Source organism: Gossypium raimondii, chromosome 9 (assembly GCF_025698545.1).
Source record: "Gossypium raimondii isolate GPD5lz chromosome 9, ASM2569854v1, whole genome shotgun sequence".
Classification (NCBI taxonomy): domain Eukaryota; kingdom Viridiplantae; phylum Streptophyta; class Magnoliopsida; order Malvales; family Malvaceae; genus Gossypium; species Gossypium raimondii.
Genome location: NC_068573.1, coordinates 45,767,201 through 45,786,648, shown reverse-complemented (window position 1 = coordinate 45,786,648; position 19,448 = coordinate 45,767,201). Strand labels below are relative to the sequence as shown.

Here is a 19,448-nt window from a genome sequence, read left to right as displayed (position 1 = left end):
CTTCAAGTTGAAATTTGCATTCTTGACCTTAAAATGGGGACTTCAACGATCAACTTTATCGGTCACTTTGTATTCTTCCATTTATAACTATCGAAAAGAAACAGACGCATCTGAATCAAGTTGTCTTTTTTATTACATGGGTTGTCTTTGCTGGGGAACCTTATACCTGTAAACTAAAGTAGAAGTTAGTAACAATCCTGAGCATAATCAACGGATCTTAATGATTCTGGCAGGACAGTTGTCAGCTGGATCTGGTGAACAAGGCAAATAATTAACAGGGCCTCCTGGATTAAGTTGCCCAAGCCTGCATATTACAAAACTTGCATTTTAACCTTTTAAATTGTAATCATTGAAAAGAAAAAGGTCAAATTTGGTTTCCTTTTCTTTGTATTGTACTTAATTTAGAACTTTAATTTGATATAATTTTGTCCTCCTACTGTGCTATCAATTTTGATTAAATATAATATTGGAGGACTAAATTAAAAACTAAATTTCCAAATTGAATACAGTACAGATATGAAAAGTATAATTTGATTAGAAATTTTTGTAAGTAAACCCACTTATAGTGAAGGATGAAACAATGAAGGAAAATGGAGATCACAAGTTTGGCTAGATCAGCTCCAGGACAAGTACTACTTCCTGCTCCAAAGGGTAGAAAAGCTCCTGCCTTGGGTTTAAAACCCTGTAAACATTTAAAACCCAGATTAAAAAAAAAAAGAAAAAAAAGAAAAAAAAGAAGCTATTGTTTTGTGTATCCTCAGTGTAATTTAAGTTTATTGAACAATGGTTAATGGGAAATCTGCATTTTACTTACATCCCATCTTGAAGGAAGGAATTCTTTTGGGTTGGGATAAATTTCAGGGTCCATATGATCTTTGAGTTTGGGTCATTACGTTTCCTCTCTCTCTTTTCACCCAATACGCCTTGAATCTCTTTCACCAGCTTCTTCCTTGCCTTGACTGCTTTATGGTATGCAAAACCAGGGCTGTTAATAGGAGTGCAAAATAATCCAGAGAATAAATCTGTATAAGACTTCTCCATTGATGCGATAACAGTATTGAAAACAATCTTATTCATCTCATGGAAGAAAAGGATTGGTTCCTTCATCTTACTACATTCTTCCAGTGCACTGGTAACGATTTCTTCAACACTCCCTATATGAGCGGTTCGTTTCGAGTGGGACTGCTCGTTGTTAGCCCGTGAAATCGCTTGTGACCCGAACCCGATATGTGATCCGATGGCATTCCATCCAGAACTAGACTTGAAAGAGGGTAACCAAAATGAAATTGCTCATCATCTGTCAACACCTTCCTGCATAGCTCCGGACTACAAACTATGATGCTTGGGTTCCGAAACAAATTGGTCTTCTAAATCCCTGTTTCACCGTACCTGGATTGCTTCCATCTTAGATTTGTTTAAAATATTAAGAAGCCTGATTATGGTAGAGACTTAAACCTTCGTTTCAAATTGCCGATAAAGGATTCTGGATTTTGGGATTTGTAAGCTCTTACGGAAGACCTCATGTTCCCGATCAATGGCCACCCCATATCACCGGGAGGGAGAGAGTAGCTGTTGTTCCGTATTTGATTTAATCTTTTAAAAAATGATAAAAATTTAGATTATTAAAATGATAAAATTATATTTTTATTATCTTAAAAATATACAATTTAATTCTAATAATTCAAATATTTTAAAATAAGTAATATATATTTTTCCTTTGAGTTTGAAGAATAGGGTTTTGCAGGTTCCTGTCCCGCTCAGTTGGTTTCTTAAGGATCCAAATGAAAGAACAAATGTTCCCACAATTACTGCAACAATCAACCACAAGAAAACTAATCCCATTTCTTTAATTCTCTATATTTCCCCCCTAGTCTTTGCCCTTGAGTTTCTTTGTTTATAGTATAAAGTTGCTCTCAATCATCTTTAAACTCCTCTTAAATGTTTTAACTATTTTTTTATTAAACTCAAAAATCAAGTGTTAAAATAATTATATTCATCTTTTAATACAAAATTATATGTCATTTTTCATTCAAAATCATATTTAAAAATAAAAAAAGAAGATGGATTCTTGGATATAATCAGCTTGTAGGGATTTGTTCTGTTTTAGATGCTGAATTATAGTCAAGATTTATGTTTTAGATGCTATTGATAAGGGATTTCAAAGAGTATTTATCTTTTCAGACAGTCTAGAGGCGGTACAAGCTATTCAAGGGAGTGCTACTAGGGTGTCGAACTCCGCCTTGGTTAGAAGAAGTAATCTACATTTAGCTAAATTATCGCTATGAACGATACAAAACGTTTCCAGAGATTATAATAAAGAAACTGATAATCTAGCTAATATGTATGTTAGTAATAATGGTAGTACTCAATTTTTTGTTACGCCTTTGGTTTTATTTTAGTCACACAACTATACAATTTTTTGTTGTACTCATTAAATTTTTTGAAATTAAATATTTTAGTCACTCTCTCGCTAATTTCATTAGATGAGTGAGAGTGACAAGAACTGATGTGGGCTTTTTCATTAGTCTAATAACAAATTTAGCTATTTAATCTTTATACATTCTATCAATTTGATTTTAAACAAAAAATTAATAATTTAGCCCTTATTATTTACAAAATTTGTCGTTTTCGTTCAAATTCTAAAAATTTTAATAAATTTAACCCTCGATATTTGCAGAATTTATTAATTTAGTTCTAATTCTAAAATTTCAAAAAGTAAAAAATATTAAAATATAATCATTTTTAGCCATTGAGCTCATCTTTTAATTTTTTGGCTGAGCTAAAATCAAAATCAAAACAGGAAGCGTGTCACCGAAGAACTAATCTATTCATATATTTTCTTCTTTGAGTTCAGGTAATTTCACCAATTTCCCTATTTTTTTTTTTACTTCAAGTTTTGTATGCCTTAATTCAATTATTATTTAGAAAATATAAGTACCACATTGAACAATTTATGAAAATATAAGTCCCAAATGTGATATTATCCTTTTTTTTTGGAAAAGTAAAACAAAACATATTGCCGGAAGAATGGAAGCTGGGTCTCCTGGGTGAAAGCCAAATATCCTAACCACTGAACCACAATGGATGATATTGAAAATTAAAGAAATTTTAAATTTAAATTTGGTCACTAAATAACAAAAGAATGAATATGAAGACAGAAGAAATTTGGTTAGCAAATAACAAAATGAACAAAATTTGAGTGCGAAGATGAAAAATAACAGGTAGCAGAGAAGACTATCAGGTTCAGAAATTTGAGTTTTTAACACAACATGGTCTCTACAAAAGTATGTTTCCTTATTTACATTGATACGGGGAGAATCACAAGCGAAACAAATCCACATTAGGTGTAAAAATCACACAACACTACAACAAGTTCAGTTCTAGAAATCATTAACAGCCACTGTATGTATTAAAATCTCCCATTACAATTTTGTCTCCTTTAACCTGCATGGTTCCCAAGCACAACAGGAGGCACTTGAGCATCAGGAGACGTATCGGATATCGAAATCAGTTCAGATCTATATTTTTCAGCTTTGTCGATTGCAGCCACAGCGCCATTTGCACCATCTATGATTTTCAATGCATGATCTGAATTCGGATCAGTACCAGGTACAGAATAAGATATCGCAATAAGCAACTCGCGAGCTAGCTCCTGAGTAAACTTTTCAGACGGTACTTTACTATCCATATAATGTCAATTTTCTCCTGCAATCGAAAACCAAACTTGAATCTTATTTTGATCAAAGGATAAAGACAACGGTAGAGCATATACAGCTTGAACAGATTCCTGTCATTTGAAACATCATATTGCCATTCAATTACATTCAGAAATGACACATTTCATACATAGACCCGATCTAACATCAGAGGAAACACTAAATTAGGAGTTGGGACAGTAAAGGCGAGCGACATATGCATGCTTGCATTGTTCGGGCTAACTCGTGGACTAGAAGGCCATTTTATCAATATATCTAAGTGACATTTTTTTATCTCATCAGCTCATGACTTACCCATTCACAATTCTATATACCGCAAATCTAATTCATAGATGGGCAGATACAAGACATCAATGAGATAAGATTAAGCCCCCAAAACTAGCTTTCTGAGTCCACACGCCTATTACTGGGTTATTTCTCTGTTAATCTCAACACTGCCAAGTAGCGACCCGTATATGAGCACATCTCTTGCCTTTGGGATAAATTAAAAGAATTATCACTACGGAATCACATGTTTCATACAAATAAGAAACAACATAACATCGGTCAAAACCAAATTACTAGGTACAGTAGGTATAACAAGTCCAGCTACACACAACCCGTCATCAAGGTGTCAAGAGAGAGTTTGAGAAAGAACTTGGATAACCAAATTACTAGGACTCATAAGCAAGAAACTTCAAATAGAGATCTTTTTGGAAAACAAAATCATGACAGCAAATAAACAAGGCAGTGTTTCATGATCACTTTCAAATTCCTAGATTTGTTGGATCCCTATATAAGGGTGAATTTGAAAGTTCCTTTTTGATACAATTCCTATACAACCCATAAGCCCCCCAAACCCTTAAGTCAAAGAATAATACACATTTGAGCATGCTCGAACCCACATGCTCGACAGCAACAATGCATTTGAAAGTTCTATATATACATATAAACATCTCCCCACTATCTGAAATTCATCTACCTATCATAGAAAGAATTTTCAACTAAAAGTGACATACTAAAGCTTTTCTTCACAGCTAACAACAGAATCTAAATGTAAGACTGCAGTAAGCACATTCTCCAATGGAAATAAATTTCAAATTACAGAGTAAAACTTCAAACCCAGCAGATCAAACAGCAATTTATTGTGAAAAGAAAAAGAAAATGAGTTCAAATTCCCCGTAATACCCACATCAGTTCTCCCGTCAAGCTCACGAATTTTGAATCACCAGGGAAACATCCTCCTTTCCCCTTCAACTAAAAAGACGGAAAAAGAAACCTCCTATTTATCAACCCATACTCTAACAGTTAGTATTACGATATTTTGATTGGTTAAACTTTTCATGGCTCCAATAAACAAGAAGAAATATAGGGGTTCACAGAATTTAGAAAAACCGGTTCCTTAGGGTTTCCGATGAACCAACGGGAAAAAGGGCAGTTAAGATGATCACGGGACGAGGATCATGGTATCAGCCAATAGTAGAATTTACAGAAATAAATTTGTGAAAAGAAAGCAGAAAATAAATAATCCAAAGGGGTGTAAAATCGTAAAACAATTCTCGAAAAAATCGTACCTTTTTTGGATGGTAAAAGAAAAAACTGGATAATTTGACCGTGTCTGAACAAAATCCTCCATTTTTTTGGTCTTAAATGGAAGCTTTTAATATCCTCTGTTTTAAATGAAATTACCATTTTGACCCCACCTGATTAATAAATAATTAAATTATGTATCATACAATTTAATCTTCTTTGCATCTCCATTCACGTTTCCACTTTCTAGAAATTTCACCTCTTCGTTAAACAACATAATTGAAATTTAGTCTTTTTCTTCGTTAAACATAGAAAATAATTTTTCTCTAAAAATAAAGATAAAAAATAATTTTATATTTTTTATAGTATAGGTATTAACTCGCTTACATTGTAATAGAGGTGTTCATGGATTGAGTCGAGTCGAATTTGAGCTGGGTTTTAGTATGATATTAACATATTTTATATTTATTCAAACCTGAACCTGAACTTAAAATTTTGCTCATATTTGTAAAAAATTAACCTAAACTCATTTTACGTCTCCATTTATTAAAAAATATTTATATAATATTATTTTAATAGTTAATAATTTTATATATTTTTATTTATTAAATTTTTTTATATGGTCAACTTTATTTTAATGTTTACATTAGAATAGTATTATACATTTAATATAGATTTATTTTTTAATATGCTCTAAATTATATAATATAAAGTATTATAAATTTAAAAATGGGTTGAACCAGGTTTGGACCTTGATTGTTCAAGCCTAAGTCCAATCCATATTTTAAATCTGCCTAATTTTTTTGTCAAAACTCATTTTTCAGATTTAGTATTTTTATTCAAACCTTCCTAAATTTTAGGCAACCTTTCGGGCCTGGATAGATAACCCGACTCATGAACAGGTCTACTTTACATAATGTAGTTTATATTAAAATTAATATATAAAAAATAAAATTAAAAAAAAATAATGTAGTTTATATTAAAATTAATATATAAAAAATAAAATAAAAATAAAAATATGTCATCTACTCTGGAATTTATCATCATCTTCAATTCACCAAATTTAATGAACTAACAAAAAGAATCACGAAATTATTATACTAGTATTTAAATTTTAACGTGTCACCCTTTTATATAAAGGTAAATTTATTCATCTTTGCTTCCTACAAATAAACCCTTCTTCTTCCTTGTTAAACAAGATTGGTTATATTTTTCAGCTTTTAAACAATTACTCAAAAATCCTTTAACCTCCATATCCAATATGACCAGGGGGAGTTTTGTCAGGGTAATAAATTCGATAACTGGGTGGAAGAGTGACGCCCAAAGTAGCGCAATACCCTTTAATTTGATCACCAAACTCAGGACTTAACCTTCCATGATTAAACATCCAATTCTTGCACTTGCTCGACATACCCTGAACCGCTTCACAGCATGCATAGCTGAGCTTTATCTTCTTTTTAACCAAGGGCGCATAGATTTCATGCTCGCATCCATCTGCTTTGTTGATTTGTGCCCAACACACCCTTGGATCTGGCATGTGTCTTTCATCCCATCCGACAACTGACAAAGCTGGTGTGATAGCTATGGCAAATGCTAATGCTAGGATGAGCAAAAGGGTCTGCTGCTGCTGCTGTTGCTGTTTAAAATAACCCATTCAGGTTTATTGGAACAAAGGATAGATTTGTTTTGTTGCATGGGTTTTATGCTGGAAATTTATACGAGTTGTTAAAAATGTTGAAGGAGCTTTCAGTAATGGTGGTATATGTTACAAGTTAAAGGGATTGTGTATTTATTGCAGGTTAACGTAAGAGCGAATGTTGGTCATTTAAATGCCATTAATAAAGTAACCTGTAAAAAAAAGAAAAGACTTTTCACCACGAAGAAACTGTTTTCAGGGTATGAATCTATATAATCAATGCACTTAAGGACGAATATAACACTTGTAACGTAAATAATCTCCTTGTTCCTGGGCTGAAAATGGGTATTTGCTTCTTCAAAAATGGAAAAGCTCCAAGGCTAGAGTGGGCTCAGAGACTCGTATTGGGCTTTATCTCCTAACAACACAAGTAATTGGAGTACATATTTTTTTGTGTTCTTTAGGCTTTGTTGTGAGGTTTCTGGTTTGTTGAAGAAAATGGCAACAGCTGGAAGGGGAGGTCGAGCTGTGACGGGGACGAATAGCAGAGAAGGAACAGCAAAATCAACAGTGAATGAACAGATTTCCCAGGCCGTACTGTCCACCTCTAATCTCCTTCATCTCATGCAACAGTCTTCTCCTTCTCGGGTATTTTCTTTTTCTTATTTAATACTGGCATAAGCTATCTAACAAACCCTTTAATTTCCTGTTTCTGATTGTGAATTTTAATATCCTAATCAATTCTCTTTGCCCAAAGACAAAGAAAAATTATCTCTTTCTTTTCCCCCTTTGGGTGTCATAGTTTGATCTTAAGTATGGGGTGCCTTAGATTCTTAGCTGGAGATGAAAGTACTGAATTTTTGGGTTGGGTTTTGTTAGATTGATACTGAGAGAATGATAACTTTTATGGGTTAATGTTAGCAGACAAAAGCTGATCATCATTTGAATTTTTTTTTTTTTGAAAATTTTGGCCTTAATTTTGCTCAAAAGAAAAACAGAGTCTCTTGTATCATTAGCATATATGTATATAGGTTCATTGATGTGGACAATAGGCATAATCTACAAAATTTGATATGTTTAATTCATACTATTTCTTTTTCTTAAAATTTGACCAGTTTTCAGGTCTAGCTCTTGTTTGAGGTATAATTTAGAATAGTATTTTTAGTTTAACCACAGGCAGGGAGCAAAATCGTAAATTACAGTAATCTGACAGACTCCTTGAAGAATCTGCCTTCATACGATCCTGTCCATATTTTATCATATAGGTCTTCCAACGTTGCAAACTCAGTTAAGAGCTCCTGAAACTCTTACCTAGAAAAGGAGAACTTTCTTTTACGTGGTTGTTGATGTGCGTGTGCCACTTGAATCCATCTTTCGAATTTTTTTGCACCATGATATCTTTGATTACTTTGTATCTACAGACCCAATTGATGAAACTTCCTAAAATTCTTTTGGCCAAAACTCCTACAATAAAAAATACAGGGCAGGTATATGACTCTTCCACGCTATAATAAATATATCTACACACAATATCAATTGCAAACTTTTGTAATTTGATCTGTCTTCTCTGTTTCATTGAATGCAGATGTTAGAGCTGATGCCTAGGGCTATTTCATCACTTGATGCTCATATTGATAATGGATTACAAAGGTTGAAATCTTGTGCATCAAGGCTGTACCATCAGTTATTGTCTGTTTTAGCATGGCATGTAGTATTCGGCATCATTCAGTGAGCCAGTATTACTTGCAAGAAAGTTGTTAAGTTGTTGTGTTATCGTAGATTACAGGTCAGGGAAAAAGGTTTGGTAATTTAATTTAGGAATTAGGAATGATGTAAACTTGCTGACACGTGTACAAGAGATGTTCCACAAGATGGTATTTAAACCCTAAATGTGAAGTAGACATTTGTTAATGCCACTCAATTAAGAAGCCATTTACTTAATTTGGTAGATAGATCCATCCTTTTCAACTGACTATACTGTGAATTATAGTCTCGTGCAGAAAGTAGTGAATTCCCTTTGCTGCCTATTATCACTGAGCTATAGTACTATGTTTCCGTTTTCCTTGGCTCATTTTAGTTTCTCATTTTGCAGTGTTCCACATCTGAAAACGGTAATTCAGTTACTAGAAAATATGGAAAGCAGCCAGCTTAGTTCTCTGTCTCAAGCACGTCTCTCACGAGCGGTATGGCCTCTCTTGCACATTTCAGTGTTTGTGCCTTTGCACATATATAAACATATGTAACTAGTAATTGCTCGGAAAATGCTTTAAAAGTTGTGAGTTTTCAGTTGCTTTCTCTTTCTTGAATCCCGTTTTATCCCAGGAATCTCAGCAGGCACATCAGCATCCCGAGGTTGGATCACCACCTTAAGTTCCTAGCCATACTACTGTTCTCTCGGCCATTAGTTTCTTTAATCAGGTCAAACCTTCTTGTTCATAGCTGAGAAAGATTCTAATCTGTAACTTTTGTAAACTGAGTTAGAGCAGTGTACAACTACTCTGGAGAACATGTTCCTTGTACATCTATTCTCATAATACGTCTCATTTTGCTGTCTGTTCTCATTGAATATGATAGAGAATAATTCCTCTCTGTTTTGCTTTCTCCGAAGACTGGAAACATGTTTCTACTTGCTACCTTGTAAGGATGCCCTCCGATTTTTTAAAGTAAAATGAGGTTCCCTATCATTCGTTCCAGTTATTTTTCCTTTTTTTTTTTTTCTTTTGAAACTATGATCTTTCTCTTATTGTACTTTTGATATTGGCTTTGTTAAATGCGGTTCGTTAAAAGTCTTTTTATAAAAAGAATGATCTCGTAAACAAAGGCATGCAGATTATGGTATGCCAACAACTGTTATGGTACAACAAAATCTGCTGCCTAAGAGCACATGGTCGAAATACTGGTTCGACTAGAGGGAATGAGAAATTAATAAGTATCTGCAAGCTATACTTTATTTTATGCTTTTGGAGGGCAATTGATGAGTCAATGAATGAAGTCCTACATTTATGTTGGAGGTGATGATCCACAGCGAGGCAAAGATGGCAAAGCGACATGGAACACAGCAACGGGTAGTGTGAGAATGCAAATGTGGTGACAGAACAGGAAAAGAAGGGAGTCTCGACACTTGCTGGACACAGAGCAGAACAGTCAAGGCGCTTGTTTGCTTAGTAACTCTTTGATTCTTGAGGTTGATTGCCTGGTTTATGCTAAAGCTCTAAGTCTTCATTTTCATCAAAGAAAATCTCAGGATGGACGGCAGCTGTGCTAACATTGAGAGCCCTCTGCAACTTCCGATGGTCCAAGACTTCAACTTCGAGTAAAAACATTGAACTGACAGGTCGATGATCGGAGAGTCTTATTTCTGCTCGTTGATAACAAAGTTGTTTTATGCCTTTACCATACCAGAGTATACGATCACACCTACCAAGGTAAGCATATACAGAACTTAATTAATTATCAGTTACCATTGTGCCAGGTCTGTTGTGCTTTCAGAAACTTTCTGAAACTCTGATATCTGGTTTCTTGCTAAATTACTCAGATTTGAGTGTGAATGTTGGACACTTTATGTGTCCGACACAAGGATGTTCACTTTTTCTTAGCTTTTTCCTGTTTGTAAAGGGTTTTCAGAGGGTTATATCTCAATACTCATGTCAAGATATGGAAAAATAAGAGCCAGAGCAACATAGGTTTCTTGTCCGGGTACTTTTGTAGAAACTCATGCTTACCATGCCGGAGATCTCTTCTTCTCCCCTTCTTTAGGGTTCTCGCCAACATATCTATTAGAATTCATTTCATACTTGTAGGTAGGAGGAAAGTCTATGACCCCTTCTTTCCATCCATTGAAAATGTGCCCGCTATGCAGTTCATTATGAAGCTGTGGCACAGAATCGAAGCCATTAACGTCGTTTCTCTTGAAGCCATTAACTAAGTTATTGTGATACTGACCTGATCATTGTTGAGTAGTTCGTCCCAGCGCTTTAGAGCAACAAGCTTTCTCACCTTAGTGTCCGACATGCTAAGACGATAGTTCAGATCCCCAAACCAAAATATCTGACTGTTGACAGGGGCCACCATTGGCACACATTAATGTTTCAGGTTGAATATATTGATAAGAAAATTGGTTGACATTTTGCTTACTCGTGAGATGGGATTGTTTGTGATTGATCTGTATCAATGACGGATGAGAAACGTGTTCGTCGGATAATTTCGTACACATCGGCGTTGCGTCTTTGTTCAGCTCCATCTTTATGACCTGATGTCAAATGCGAACACACAAAGCACAGCCTGGATTGGAATAGAGTCATGCTAACAGAAACAGATCCCTGCAAAAAGCAAAATGCCATGAAGCCAACCACAGATTGAAAGACATTAAAGTATGGAGAGGCATGTAACGGTACCTTGTTTCCCATGTAGCCCATAAGACCAACACCAACAGGAGAGACTTTCAAATTGTTAACATGTTTCCTCAGCCTCTTTCTCACCCATACAGATACGTAGATTCCAACCATTTGCTTGCTCACTATTCGCACGTACTTTGTCCTTGATCTTCCCCTATCATTGCCATGTTCCTCGATTGCTGCTTCCAAGAAACTATCATCCTCTTCTTCAGAAAACTCATCAGATATTTCGGAGAAGGAATCAACAACCTGTTCCAGCTTCTGTTCCTCTTGCACACAAATTGAACCCAAGTTTTCAGAACTATGGTGTGATCTTCTCAATCGGCTCCCTTTTAACCCCACATCATGAGGGTTGCAGGTGGTGAAATTGTCTGTCAGATTAAACCCAATTCTTGTTGAGCTGCTCAATGCTGTCCCCAGTTTTGGGGTTTCCTCTAATGAATGTTCAGGCCAGACATAGTCATTAGCAGTCTCCAAATACTCCAATGGCAGGGCAGCTATCTCATCTGCTAATGCATCTGCAACAGAACACGTCCGTAACACAGGAGAAGATGGGGCACTATGGCATTTATGTTTGCTTTCAGGTTTCAAAGATTTGTTCAGAGTTCTTCTAATTATTGCTTCCCATTTAGGAATTGGCCTGTTATCCTCAGCCCCCAGTACATGTCCAGCATTCAAAGGGACCACCTCCTGGAACCTGCAAATACTCCGAGTATCATATACGGCTATGTGCTGAACACAGCTATAAGATTGGACGGGGAAAGAAAATACTCACCCGATAATGTAAATATCTGCTAGCTGTTCGGTGCAAAGCCAGTCATCAATGATAAGATCATCACATGGAAGTCTTCCAGCAACATTCCAAGTGCCTATTGTCACCCTATAGGCAACCATGATTTGTTTCAAATAAGAAATTTATAGCAACACCTTAGTTAAAGGCTTACACTTTTAAGCATAAGCAATCTTGCAGGCAAACCTCACATCCTTTGTGTTTATGTACTGTAAGCGCAGAGTTTCTGATTTTCCCCTCCGGTGCCTTAACCGATAAACCGTAGATGACGAATCTAAATGACAAAACATCAAAAAGAAAAACCATATGAAACAAAGTTTAGAATTGACAAATTAGTAGTAGATAACAAAATAAATTCACAGTAATTAACTAAAAAAATTGCCTGAAATTTGGCTGCTGCAATCTTGGTTTTGCAGTGTGCTGTGGATATAATCCTCACCACCATTCAATCTTGAATCTTTAATGGAATAAGCTAGTGGGAGTTGCAGAAAAACATCATTGAAGAAACTGAAAATCTAAGGAAATATATGATTATGATAATGATAAATATATTATGATGTACCATCATCTTCACTCTCGGTTTCGGTTTCAGTCTCGACCTCATCTTCACTAAAATCGTACACCGTTGGCTTTATATTCAACCATTTCTTCATCACAATGGATGGCCAAAAGGCCTGAAATAGAACACAATTGACCATGCTTATCATTAAAACATTGCAGTTTATATAAATTCACGCAACACCGAAGTTTTTTCTTTACCTCAGAACGCTTTCCCTTCCTAGTCTTCATAATCTTACATCAAAATCTGGGAAAACAGGGCTTTAGAAACTTAGATTAATAACCCATAAAACTAAAGAAAAAAAAATGTCACTTTTAAGACAACAGAATTTTTGTCCTAAACCAATCACATAAATCATCAAAGTGAACCTTGGATTCAGATGGCATGTTCTAAGACAATCACAAACACTGAATGAGAAAAGAAACTATAATTGTCAAGAAAATAAAAAGAGCAAAGAAAAACTGATCACCATTCCATCAGCAACCATGATTTGGTTAGAGTTAGACCCCACCATATAACTTGAAATAGGTAGCTAAACAAAATGGGGTAATCAAATATACTATAACATGAGCTGAATTATATCAATATATAGTAAACCATATTGTTATACATGAAAATATATAGTAGATATTTGAATATTTGATTTCATCAATTGTAACATTAGGAACCACAAAATGTTTGATCACCGGACCCATATGTGAAGTTGAACGGCTCTCTCTGGGTTTCAACTAAAAAGCCCCATCAGCTTTATTCTTTCACTTAAAAAGTAAATTAAAAAAATACTTTTTTTATTTTATTTTGAAGGTTGTTGATTATTAGGAAAACAGCCATGCAAAGAATAAGAACATAAGTAAACAGGAAAGACAGAACAGGGAGAATAATATTAAAAATTCTTCCATTTGAAGTGTTCATCTTAAAATGATTTTTTTTTCTTAATTATGTTTACATTCTGATGTAAAAAAACATGATAGACAAATAAATAATTTATATGTATGCTGAAATTATGCTTAAAGGTTTTACTGTTAAGGGATTCCATTAGTTTCCAAACAACAGTACTAAATTCTCAATATTATAGCTGGAAAACATGTCAGGCCAGCTCAAAGTCCTAATCAAATCGTTCCATTACATAATGCTTGAGGTTAGGCAAAAATAAATAAATAAACCATAGGCTTAACCTTTTTTTATTCTTTAAATAATTATTATTCCTTTTCTCTCTTTGATCCTTTGCAGAAGTATCTATTCTCTTCTCTACTTGTTTGTCTAAAGACTGCCTACCTAGATAGATGCATGCTATGATAAACAAAATCAAGTCAAAGAAGGTATTAGCTCCCAAAGTACGAATATTTGTTTATGAGATCATTGTCTCCCAATAGAAAAGGATGCAAATGTTGGCATTTGAATCTCAAATTTATTAAATACCACCTTTTAAAAGTGATTATATAAAAGAAATGAGTTAAGCTTGGTGTTCAAGTAAATAAGAATATTATGATTTTATAAAGATGTGATTGCCAACTTAAAAGTACAGCAAAGCTTTCTTTTTCCTCCATTGCTTTCTAATTCCATCTTTTTCACGGTGATCACAACCACGAGATCATAAAGCAATTTGAACTGTATATATTCATGTTGCTTCCTTATATATACCATTAAAATCTTATTCCAAAGTTTCCCATCACTCTTTACAGCTTTCACGTGAAAATGTTTTCATATATATATATATATATATACATATATTAAAAACTTCATCTACTACTAATACTATACTGCCTTTACCCCAATGGCTCGTATATATCACATGATAATTCAATATTGGATAATAATAAACATATATATAAATGTTTGTGGAGTAGCAAATAGAATTACTCACGTCGGATCGCATTTGATTTGGATCGTATGTATGTATGTATGTATGTATGTATAATTTCAACACTCAAGTATATTATATGCCAGTTTTTCGCATTATAAAATTCTACATACATAAGCTCGCTCCATTAACAAGTTTGCTGCTTACTGCCATTCATAAAATGAGAAGGAACAGATAAGTAAAAGGGCAGAGTTGCATTCGGCTCAGGATTCAACTCATTGCCAAACCCTAATGTAGCAGTCAAATTTTACACACAAAATGGTGGTTATGCGTTTGGGAACAAACACACATGTTCTCTAGAAAAATGAATGAGTGGGGAACACATAAAGCTCCTATAGATTGTGTACAAACTCAGCAAAAACAAAATAAGACCATCATCTGAAAAATATGAAGTTGTCACTCCATCGACAATGCAATAACCTTCCTTCGGAAACCAACCAACCAACCAGATGATCATCACATAATGGTGCAACAGCTGCTTTCTTCTGCTGGTTGCGGAGCTGCCTGCTGGTACCTGTTTGACTCCGAAGGGTTGTAGGTGAACTCGGACGTATCCAGACCATACTGATATACATCGAGTGAAACAATATTAGAGCAACAAACAAAAGCAAAAGGTTGAGAAAAATAGAGATGATACAGAGGAAAACAGTAAGGAGAACAAAACATGGAAATAGAAGCAAACAGGTGGTTGTGTAGGGGCCGGACTGGTTGGTAGTTGGCGGCAAGTTCAATTAGACCATCCCAAACAGGGGTCAAAGGAAGCTATTATATCAGAGTACACCAGTACAGACACTACGAATATAATAAAATCTATGCACTAGGGCTCTGATGGTCGGAAATATCAGCTATAGAAACACATACACTTCGTAAATGAAACATTTGATTCAAGATTTTACTATACAGATTATATGTTAATCCTAAATCCTTGATGTTTAGTGGAGTCTTGATTCAGTGACAAGATCTGAAGCCTCGAGAAAAATCAAGGCACAATGTAAGAATTAGTCTAACCAAAAATTTACCAGACAGGACAACAATATGTCTACATCAAAGAGAAGGAATTTTTGGAACAGAAATCACCTTTTCCCTCATTCGTGCACTCCAAGCATCATTTCTGCTGGGTCGCTGATCAAGGCTGCCAGTAACAGGAACACCTGTAGCTGGAACTGGTGGCCTGATTAAAGGCTGTCTGATTTGTTGCCTTGGTGCAATGAACTCATCATCACTGTCATAATCAGCAGGTACATTGGCGGCCCTAACCATAAGGGCTAACAAGAAAATAATAGCCTGCAAGTTAAAGTTGATTTCACACCCAAATCAGTAGAATTAATGACCAGAGAAATTATATCGGCCCAGATGTTATTCTAAGAGAGAAATCAGTGTCATTTTTCAATTAATTGAAGGCTTTATTTTGATGTATAAGAAGTACCAAGCAAAGTCACTTCAGTTCAAAGCAATAAATATCAGAATTCATCCATCAATCAATTTCTGTGCCATTATCATCCAGCAGAAAACAGAGTCATAAAACAAATCGTTATCCTTTTTCATGCATCTAAAGTATCTTGTAATGCAATTTATCAACTAATTTTTTCCTTGGTGAATCATAACCCAACAGTTTTCTCCAAATGAAGGCCTCCTAAAAGTTATCTAGGACTATAATGTCATATGTAATCATCTCAACCATAATCCACACAGGAAAGAAACAAACATGCAATGTTCCCAATTAATGATAGCTGATGAAGTTTTCAAGTTTGCTTTAGTACAGTTAAATTGAATGCTTTTCAACTTTAAGACTTGATTATGGAATTTAAATAAGAGTATATCTCTTTTTGTATGCTAGATATTTTTGCAACAGATAATCTACTCAGTAAGGACAGGAAAGTCCTAGACTATTCCGTGCTTTGTTATCCCAAAGAATCCTATCATATTCCCCAAAGCTAAATGACGATACAAAGAAACAAATTCTGAGGGCTGAGAAAAAAAAAACAATTAGCATATTCTAAATGATCAGTTTTTTGCAAGTCAATGAGCGTGATTGTTCATGAATGTGAAGAAATTTTCAAATCCTCAGGATTAGGATCAGTCATGTTACACTTACCTCTAAGACAACAATTCCAAGAGCTACCCATTTGACAATACTCCAATTTTCTTCCAGAAATTGATATATCATATCAAAATATCCTGTTTTATCTGTCGGGAGTTCCTAAAGAAATTAGCATTAATTAGATAACCAAAAACACCAGCTTCAATTAAATAGGGGGGAGAAGGGACCAAAAAGTAAGAAAAAATTACTTCTTTCCAGCTTTTGTCGAAGAATATGAAAGCAGCACATCCCAGCTCCACCAAGATCAACAAGACCACCAACAGTGAATACTATGTTGCCTTAAGGAAAACAATCATAATTATAGAGAAGAAAAAAGATTGGAGATTAAAAAATTAGCAATTTATGAACTACTGGATTATAATGTTGTTAGGATGTTACACAATATCTATCTCTTAATTGCCATTGTGGAAAACACCGAAGAAGTAAATAGGATACACAACTCAAACAGCATAAATTCCGCGTCGAAGCTCCAATACAACCGAAACAAGATATAACAAAGAGAACCACACCTACTCCAATAAACAAATATATAAACCTGCAAAAATAGAAATTGAAAAGTTAAACACAAAAGAACATGCAGAAAATTCATATAGACTTGTGAGTGGAATAGAAATTGGACAGTTAAATAACTAGTTGAATTCCTTTTGAAACTTATTCACTAACAAGTAAAATACATCTAATAATCAGCATTAGATCCTTCACCAATACACACGACCATGAGAAAATAAGAGGTTGGCATACATATCACGACCGGAAAACATAATATGTGATAGAATATGACACACAAATTACAGCTGCTCAAGCTCCAGCTTAGCTGGCCTTGAACTTTCAATCAAGATCAACCCAGTCTTTCAAAACCCAGACAAACAAATGGTTAGCATTGCTCTCTCACTGCCTTGAAACTGTCCTAACCATCCTATTGGAAATGTCAAGACTAGAATACCTAGAAGGAAGCCTCAAAATCATTTCGATAATGATCCCTCCAATCCATTAGGTACCAGTACATAACAACATGATCCCACCAGTATCTGGGGATCTCAGAAGCCGATTTCATTCAAGCTAGCATGACTGAATTTCAAGCACAGTGCGTCAAAGTTCTACTAAATGCAGACATTTCGTCAAAGTTCTACACACTCACATTTTTAATTCAACTAATGCAAGCATTGCTAAACTAATAAAGAAATGCGAAAAAAACTCATACCATGCTTTTGGAAGATTATCGAAAATACTAGACGAAAGAGACACGGCCATGAGCATGGGCCGACCGAGCTGTATTTGGTCAGTGCCCACAGGTGACAAAAGCATGGCAACATCAGCAGCTCTTTTGTACTCAACAAACAAGTAGATCCCATATCCAACCATTGCCAAACCAACAAGAGTCATCAAGAAGTTCAACAGCTTCAACAAGCATTCTAGGCATCCTTTACAAGCCATCCTCAACAATGATATTTTTTTATCCTCTTTATTACAGTTCTAATACCTGTTTCATCAACTTGTTCAAAGAAAAATAAAACACATTGAGACTTATATCAATAAATAAACCAACATATTGCATGAATAACTGAAATATTTATCTGGAAAGAAAAATAACAATAAAACATTTTTTGCTGATAAAAAAGCAGGAAAAAGGTAGCTTCTTTTATATACAAAAAGAAGAAAGTATAATTTTTTTTTATATTATAAAATTCTGGAGACCACTTAAATGTACAGAATTCTAGGTTTAATTACTGGGTTTTCTAAGGAAACAAAACTGGGTTCCCAGAATTCTTGGTATCGTCAAATCCCAAACAATTTCTCAACGAAATCATCTGATTTATGCAAACGATCTTTACAAGTAAAATCAAAACCAATCCAATGCTTAAAAATATTATATAAAGAATTTCTACCTAACATCGCACGAAAAAAACAAATTGAATCAATCACTTACAGAATTTCAAATGAGGAATTCGATTGCAAGCTTGAATCTTTACGCTTTAGTAATAAAATTAAATTGATATATTTTTTTTAATTTCTGAGATGATTTTTGTGAAACAAGAGAGGAAGAGACTCGATAGCGGAAAATTTATATATCTTTTAGCGTATAAAGACGCTTTTTTTCAATTTTTGCTATTTTTCTTGTCATGACAGGATGGCATCGTAATTTTTCGACTTCCTTTTTCGGATTTTATTCGGTGAGGTCTAAATGCCATTATTGCCCCTTTCGGTTAAAGTTGTTAGGTTATGAAAATTAGGATTAATTTCACTAGAAGTCCTCAAATTATAGACTAAATTATAATTGCTTTTTTCATCTATCCTTTTGTAAGTCTACCCGTCAACTTTGACATTGATCCCGGTAATGGGATGGAGCGGTGTTTTGATTGTCTCGATCCCAACTCAGAAATTCTTTTTATGAGGATAAAAATTAAATTATAATTTTTTTATAATCATTTTAATAGTTTTATTTTTATAATTTTTAAAGGATTAAATTAATTTTTTTATCATTTTTAAGGAGCTCAAAATGTAATTTTATCTTTATTAATTTAAAATTTTAAAAACATAAATATAAAATTTTCAATAAAAAATCCGTCCCAAACCATGATGTTAAGAAAAAATGTTTCTATATGATCGTAGCAATTAACAAATTTTCTATCTCTATTCTTTTTTATTTTTCGTATGAAGCAAAGTTTAAATGTCAACTTGAATCTTATATGATTAAAAATATTTATTAATCTAAGTATATATATATATTTAGAAAAGCATGTTAAATCTTTAACATCAAAACTAACGGAAGAATTAATTGTAATACTACTTCAGCTTAAGGTTTCTGTTTCTGAAGTTTAACGATTAATTTAATATTTTGGCTTATAATCTGGGAATTAACCTTTAAAATTATTTGGTTTAAA

At 34.2% G+C, this 19,448-nt stretch overlaps 4 protein-coding genes and 1 long non-coding RNA gene across 8 annotated transcripts; 1 reads left to right on the top strand and 4 right to left on the bottom strand.

The window, feature by feature from the left end:
• Positions 1-480: 480 nt before the first annotated feature.
• Positions 481-1,563, bottom strand: LOC105800305 (beta-amyrin 11-oxidase). Its single transcript, XM_052620454.1, has 2 exons — positions 815-1,563; positions 481-682 (listed from the first exon to the last, which is right to left on the bottom strand). Exons 1-2 carry the CDS (start codon positions 1,105-1,107, stop codon positions 610-612), a joined length of 366 nt encoding a protein of 121 aa, XP_052476414.1. The 5' UTR covers positions 1,108-1,563; the 3' UTR covers positions 481-609.
• Positions 1,564-3,242: 1,679 nt separating this feature from the next.
• On the bottom strand, positions 3,243-5,335 carry LOC128032432 (uncharacterized). The gene is made up of 2 exons (XR_008188573.1): positions 5,270-5,335; positions 3,243-3,705 (listed from the first exon to the last, which is right to left on the bottom strand). It is a non-coding gene; the product is annotated as an uncharacterized LOC128032432 (long non-coding RNA).
• Positions 5,336-7,257: 1,922 nt separating this feature from the next.
• On the top strand, positions 7,258-9,554 carry LOC105800303 (tobamovirus multiplication protein 2B). Of its 2 annotated transcripts, XM_012631341.2 has the most exons (5): positions 7,305-7,509; positions 8,283-8,348; positions 8,447-8,511; positions 8,954-9,044; positions 9,184-9,554. In XM_012631341.2, exons 1-5 carry the CDS (start codon positions 7,360-7,362, stop codon positions 9,229-9,231), a joined length of 420 nt encoding a protein of 139 aa, XP_012486795.1. In that variant the 5' UTR covers positions 7,305-7,359; the 3' UTR covers positions 9,232-9,554. The 2 variants fall into 2 exon arrangements, with proteins under 2 accessions (XP_052476941.1, XP_012486795.1); XM_052620981.1 differs by lacking the exon at positions 8,283-8,348 and having other exon boundaries at positions 7,258-7,509.
• An 83-nt stretch (positions 9,555-9,637) lies between these two features.
• On the bottom strand, positions 9,638-13,320 carry LOC105800302 (type I inositol polyphosphate 5-phosphatase 2). Of its 2 annotated transcripts, XM_052620979.1 has the most exons (11): positions 13,074-13,320; positions 12,805-12,850; positions 12,608-12,719; positions 12,428-12,517; positions 12,232-12,319; positions 12,031-12,135; positions 11,256-11,952; positions 10,996-11,180; positions 10,804-10,912; positions 10,584-10,732; positions 9,638-10,278 (listed from the first exon to the last, which is right to left on the bottom strand). In XM_052620979.1, exons 2-11 carry the CDS (start codon positions 12,832-12,834, stop codon positions 10,065-10,067), a joined length of 1,779 nt encoding a protein of 592 aa, XP_052476939.1. In that variant the 5' UTR covers positions 12,835-12,850; positions 13,074-13,320; the 3' UTR covers positions 9,638-10,064. The 2 variants fall into 2 exon arrangements, with proteins under 2 accessions (XP_052476939.1, XP_052476940.1); XM_052620980.1 differs by lacking the exons at positions 12,608-12,719; positions 12,805-12,850; positions 13,074-13,320 and having other exon boundaries at positions 12,237-12,319; positions 12,428-12,456.
• A 1,272-nt stretch (positions 13,321-14,592) lies between these two features.
• LOC105800301 (tobamovirus multiplication protein 2A) lies at positions 14,593-18,704 on the bottom strand. 2 transcript variants are annotated; one of them, XM_012631336.2, is made up of 7 exons: positions 18,494-18,704; positions 17,768-18,058; positions 17,002-17,101; positions 16,755-16,835; positions 16,561-16,665; positions 15,543-15,749; positions 14,593-15,029 (listed from the first exon to the last, which is right to left on the bottom strand). In XM_012631336.2, the coding sequence occupies exons 2-7, from the start codon at positions 17,998-18,000 to the stop codon at positions 14,922-14,924; spliced, it is 834 nt and encodes a 277-aa protein (XP_012486790.1). In that variant the 5' UTR covers positions 18,001-18,058; positions 18,494-18,704; the 3' UTR covers positions 14,593-14,921. The 2 variants fall into 2 exon arrangements, with proteins under 2 accessions (XP_012486790.1, XP_012486791.1); XM_012631337.2 differs by having other exon boundaries at positions 17,768-18,046.
• Between the last annotated feature and the right edge of the window lie 744 nt (positions 18,705-19,448).

Bases quoted from the DNA above. Each gene is read 5' to 3' on its own strand.
- LOC105800305 (XM_052620454.1), bottom strand. From the start codon at position 1,107: ATGAAGGAACCAATCCTTTTCTTCCATGAGATGAATAAGATTGTTTTC. The intron at 683-814 runs GTAAGTAAAATG...AAATGTTTACAG, and splicing joins TCCTTCCTTCAAGATGGGAT to GGTTTTAAACCCAAGGCAGG.
- LOC105800303 (XM_012631341.2), top strand. From the start codon at position 7,360: ATGGCAACAGCTGGAAGGGGAGGTCGAGCTGTGACGGGGACGAATAGC. The intron at 7,510-8,282 runs GTATTTTCTTTT...TTGTATCTACAG, and splicing joins AACAGTCTTCTCCTTCTCGG to ACCCAATTGATGAAACTTCC. The intron at 9,045-9,183 runs GTATGGCCTCTC...GTTTTATCCCAG, and splicing joins AAGCACGTCTCTCACGAGCG to GAATCTCAGCAGGCACATCA.
- LOC105800302 (XM_052620979.1), bottom strand. From the start codon at position 12,834: ATGAAGACTAGGAAGGGAAAGCGTTCTGAG. The intron at 11,181-11,255 runs GTACCGTTACAT...TGCTTTTTGCAG, and splicing joins TGGGCTACATGGGAAACAAG to GGATCTGTTTCTGTTAGCAT. The intron at 10,279-10,583 runs GTAAGCATGAGT...TTACCTTGGTAG, and splicing joins AAGAAGAGATCTCCGGCATG to GTGTGATCGTATACTCTGGT.
- LOC105800301 (XM_012631336.2), bottom strand. From the start codon at position 18,000: ATGGCTTGTAAAGGATGCCTAGAATGCTTGTTGAAGCTGTTGAACTTC. The intron at 16,836-17,001 runs GTATCCTATTTA...AAGGCAACATAG, and splicing joins ATTTATGCTGTTTGAGTTGT to TATTCACTGTTGGTGGTCTT. The intron at 15,750-16,560 runs GTAAGTGTAACA...TTTAACTTGCAG, and splicing joins TTGGAATTGTTGTCTTAGAG to GCTATTATTTTCTTGTTAGC.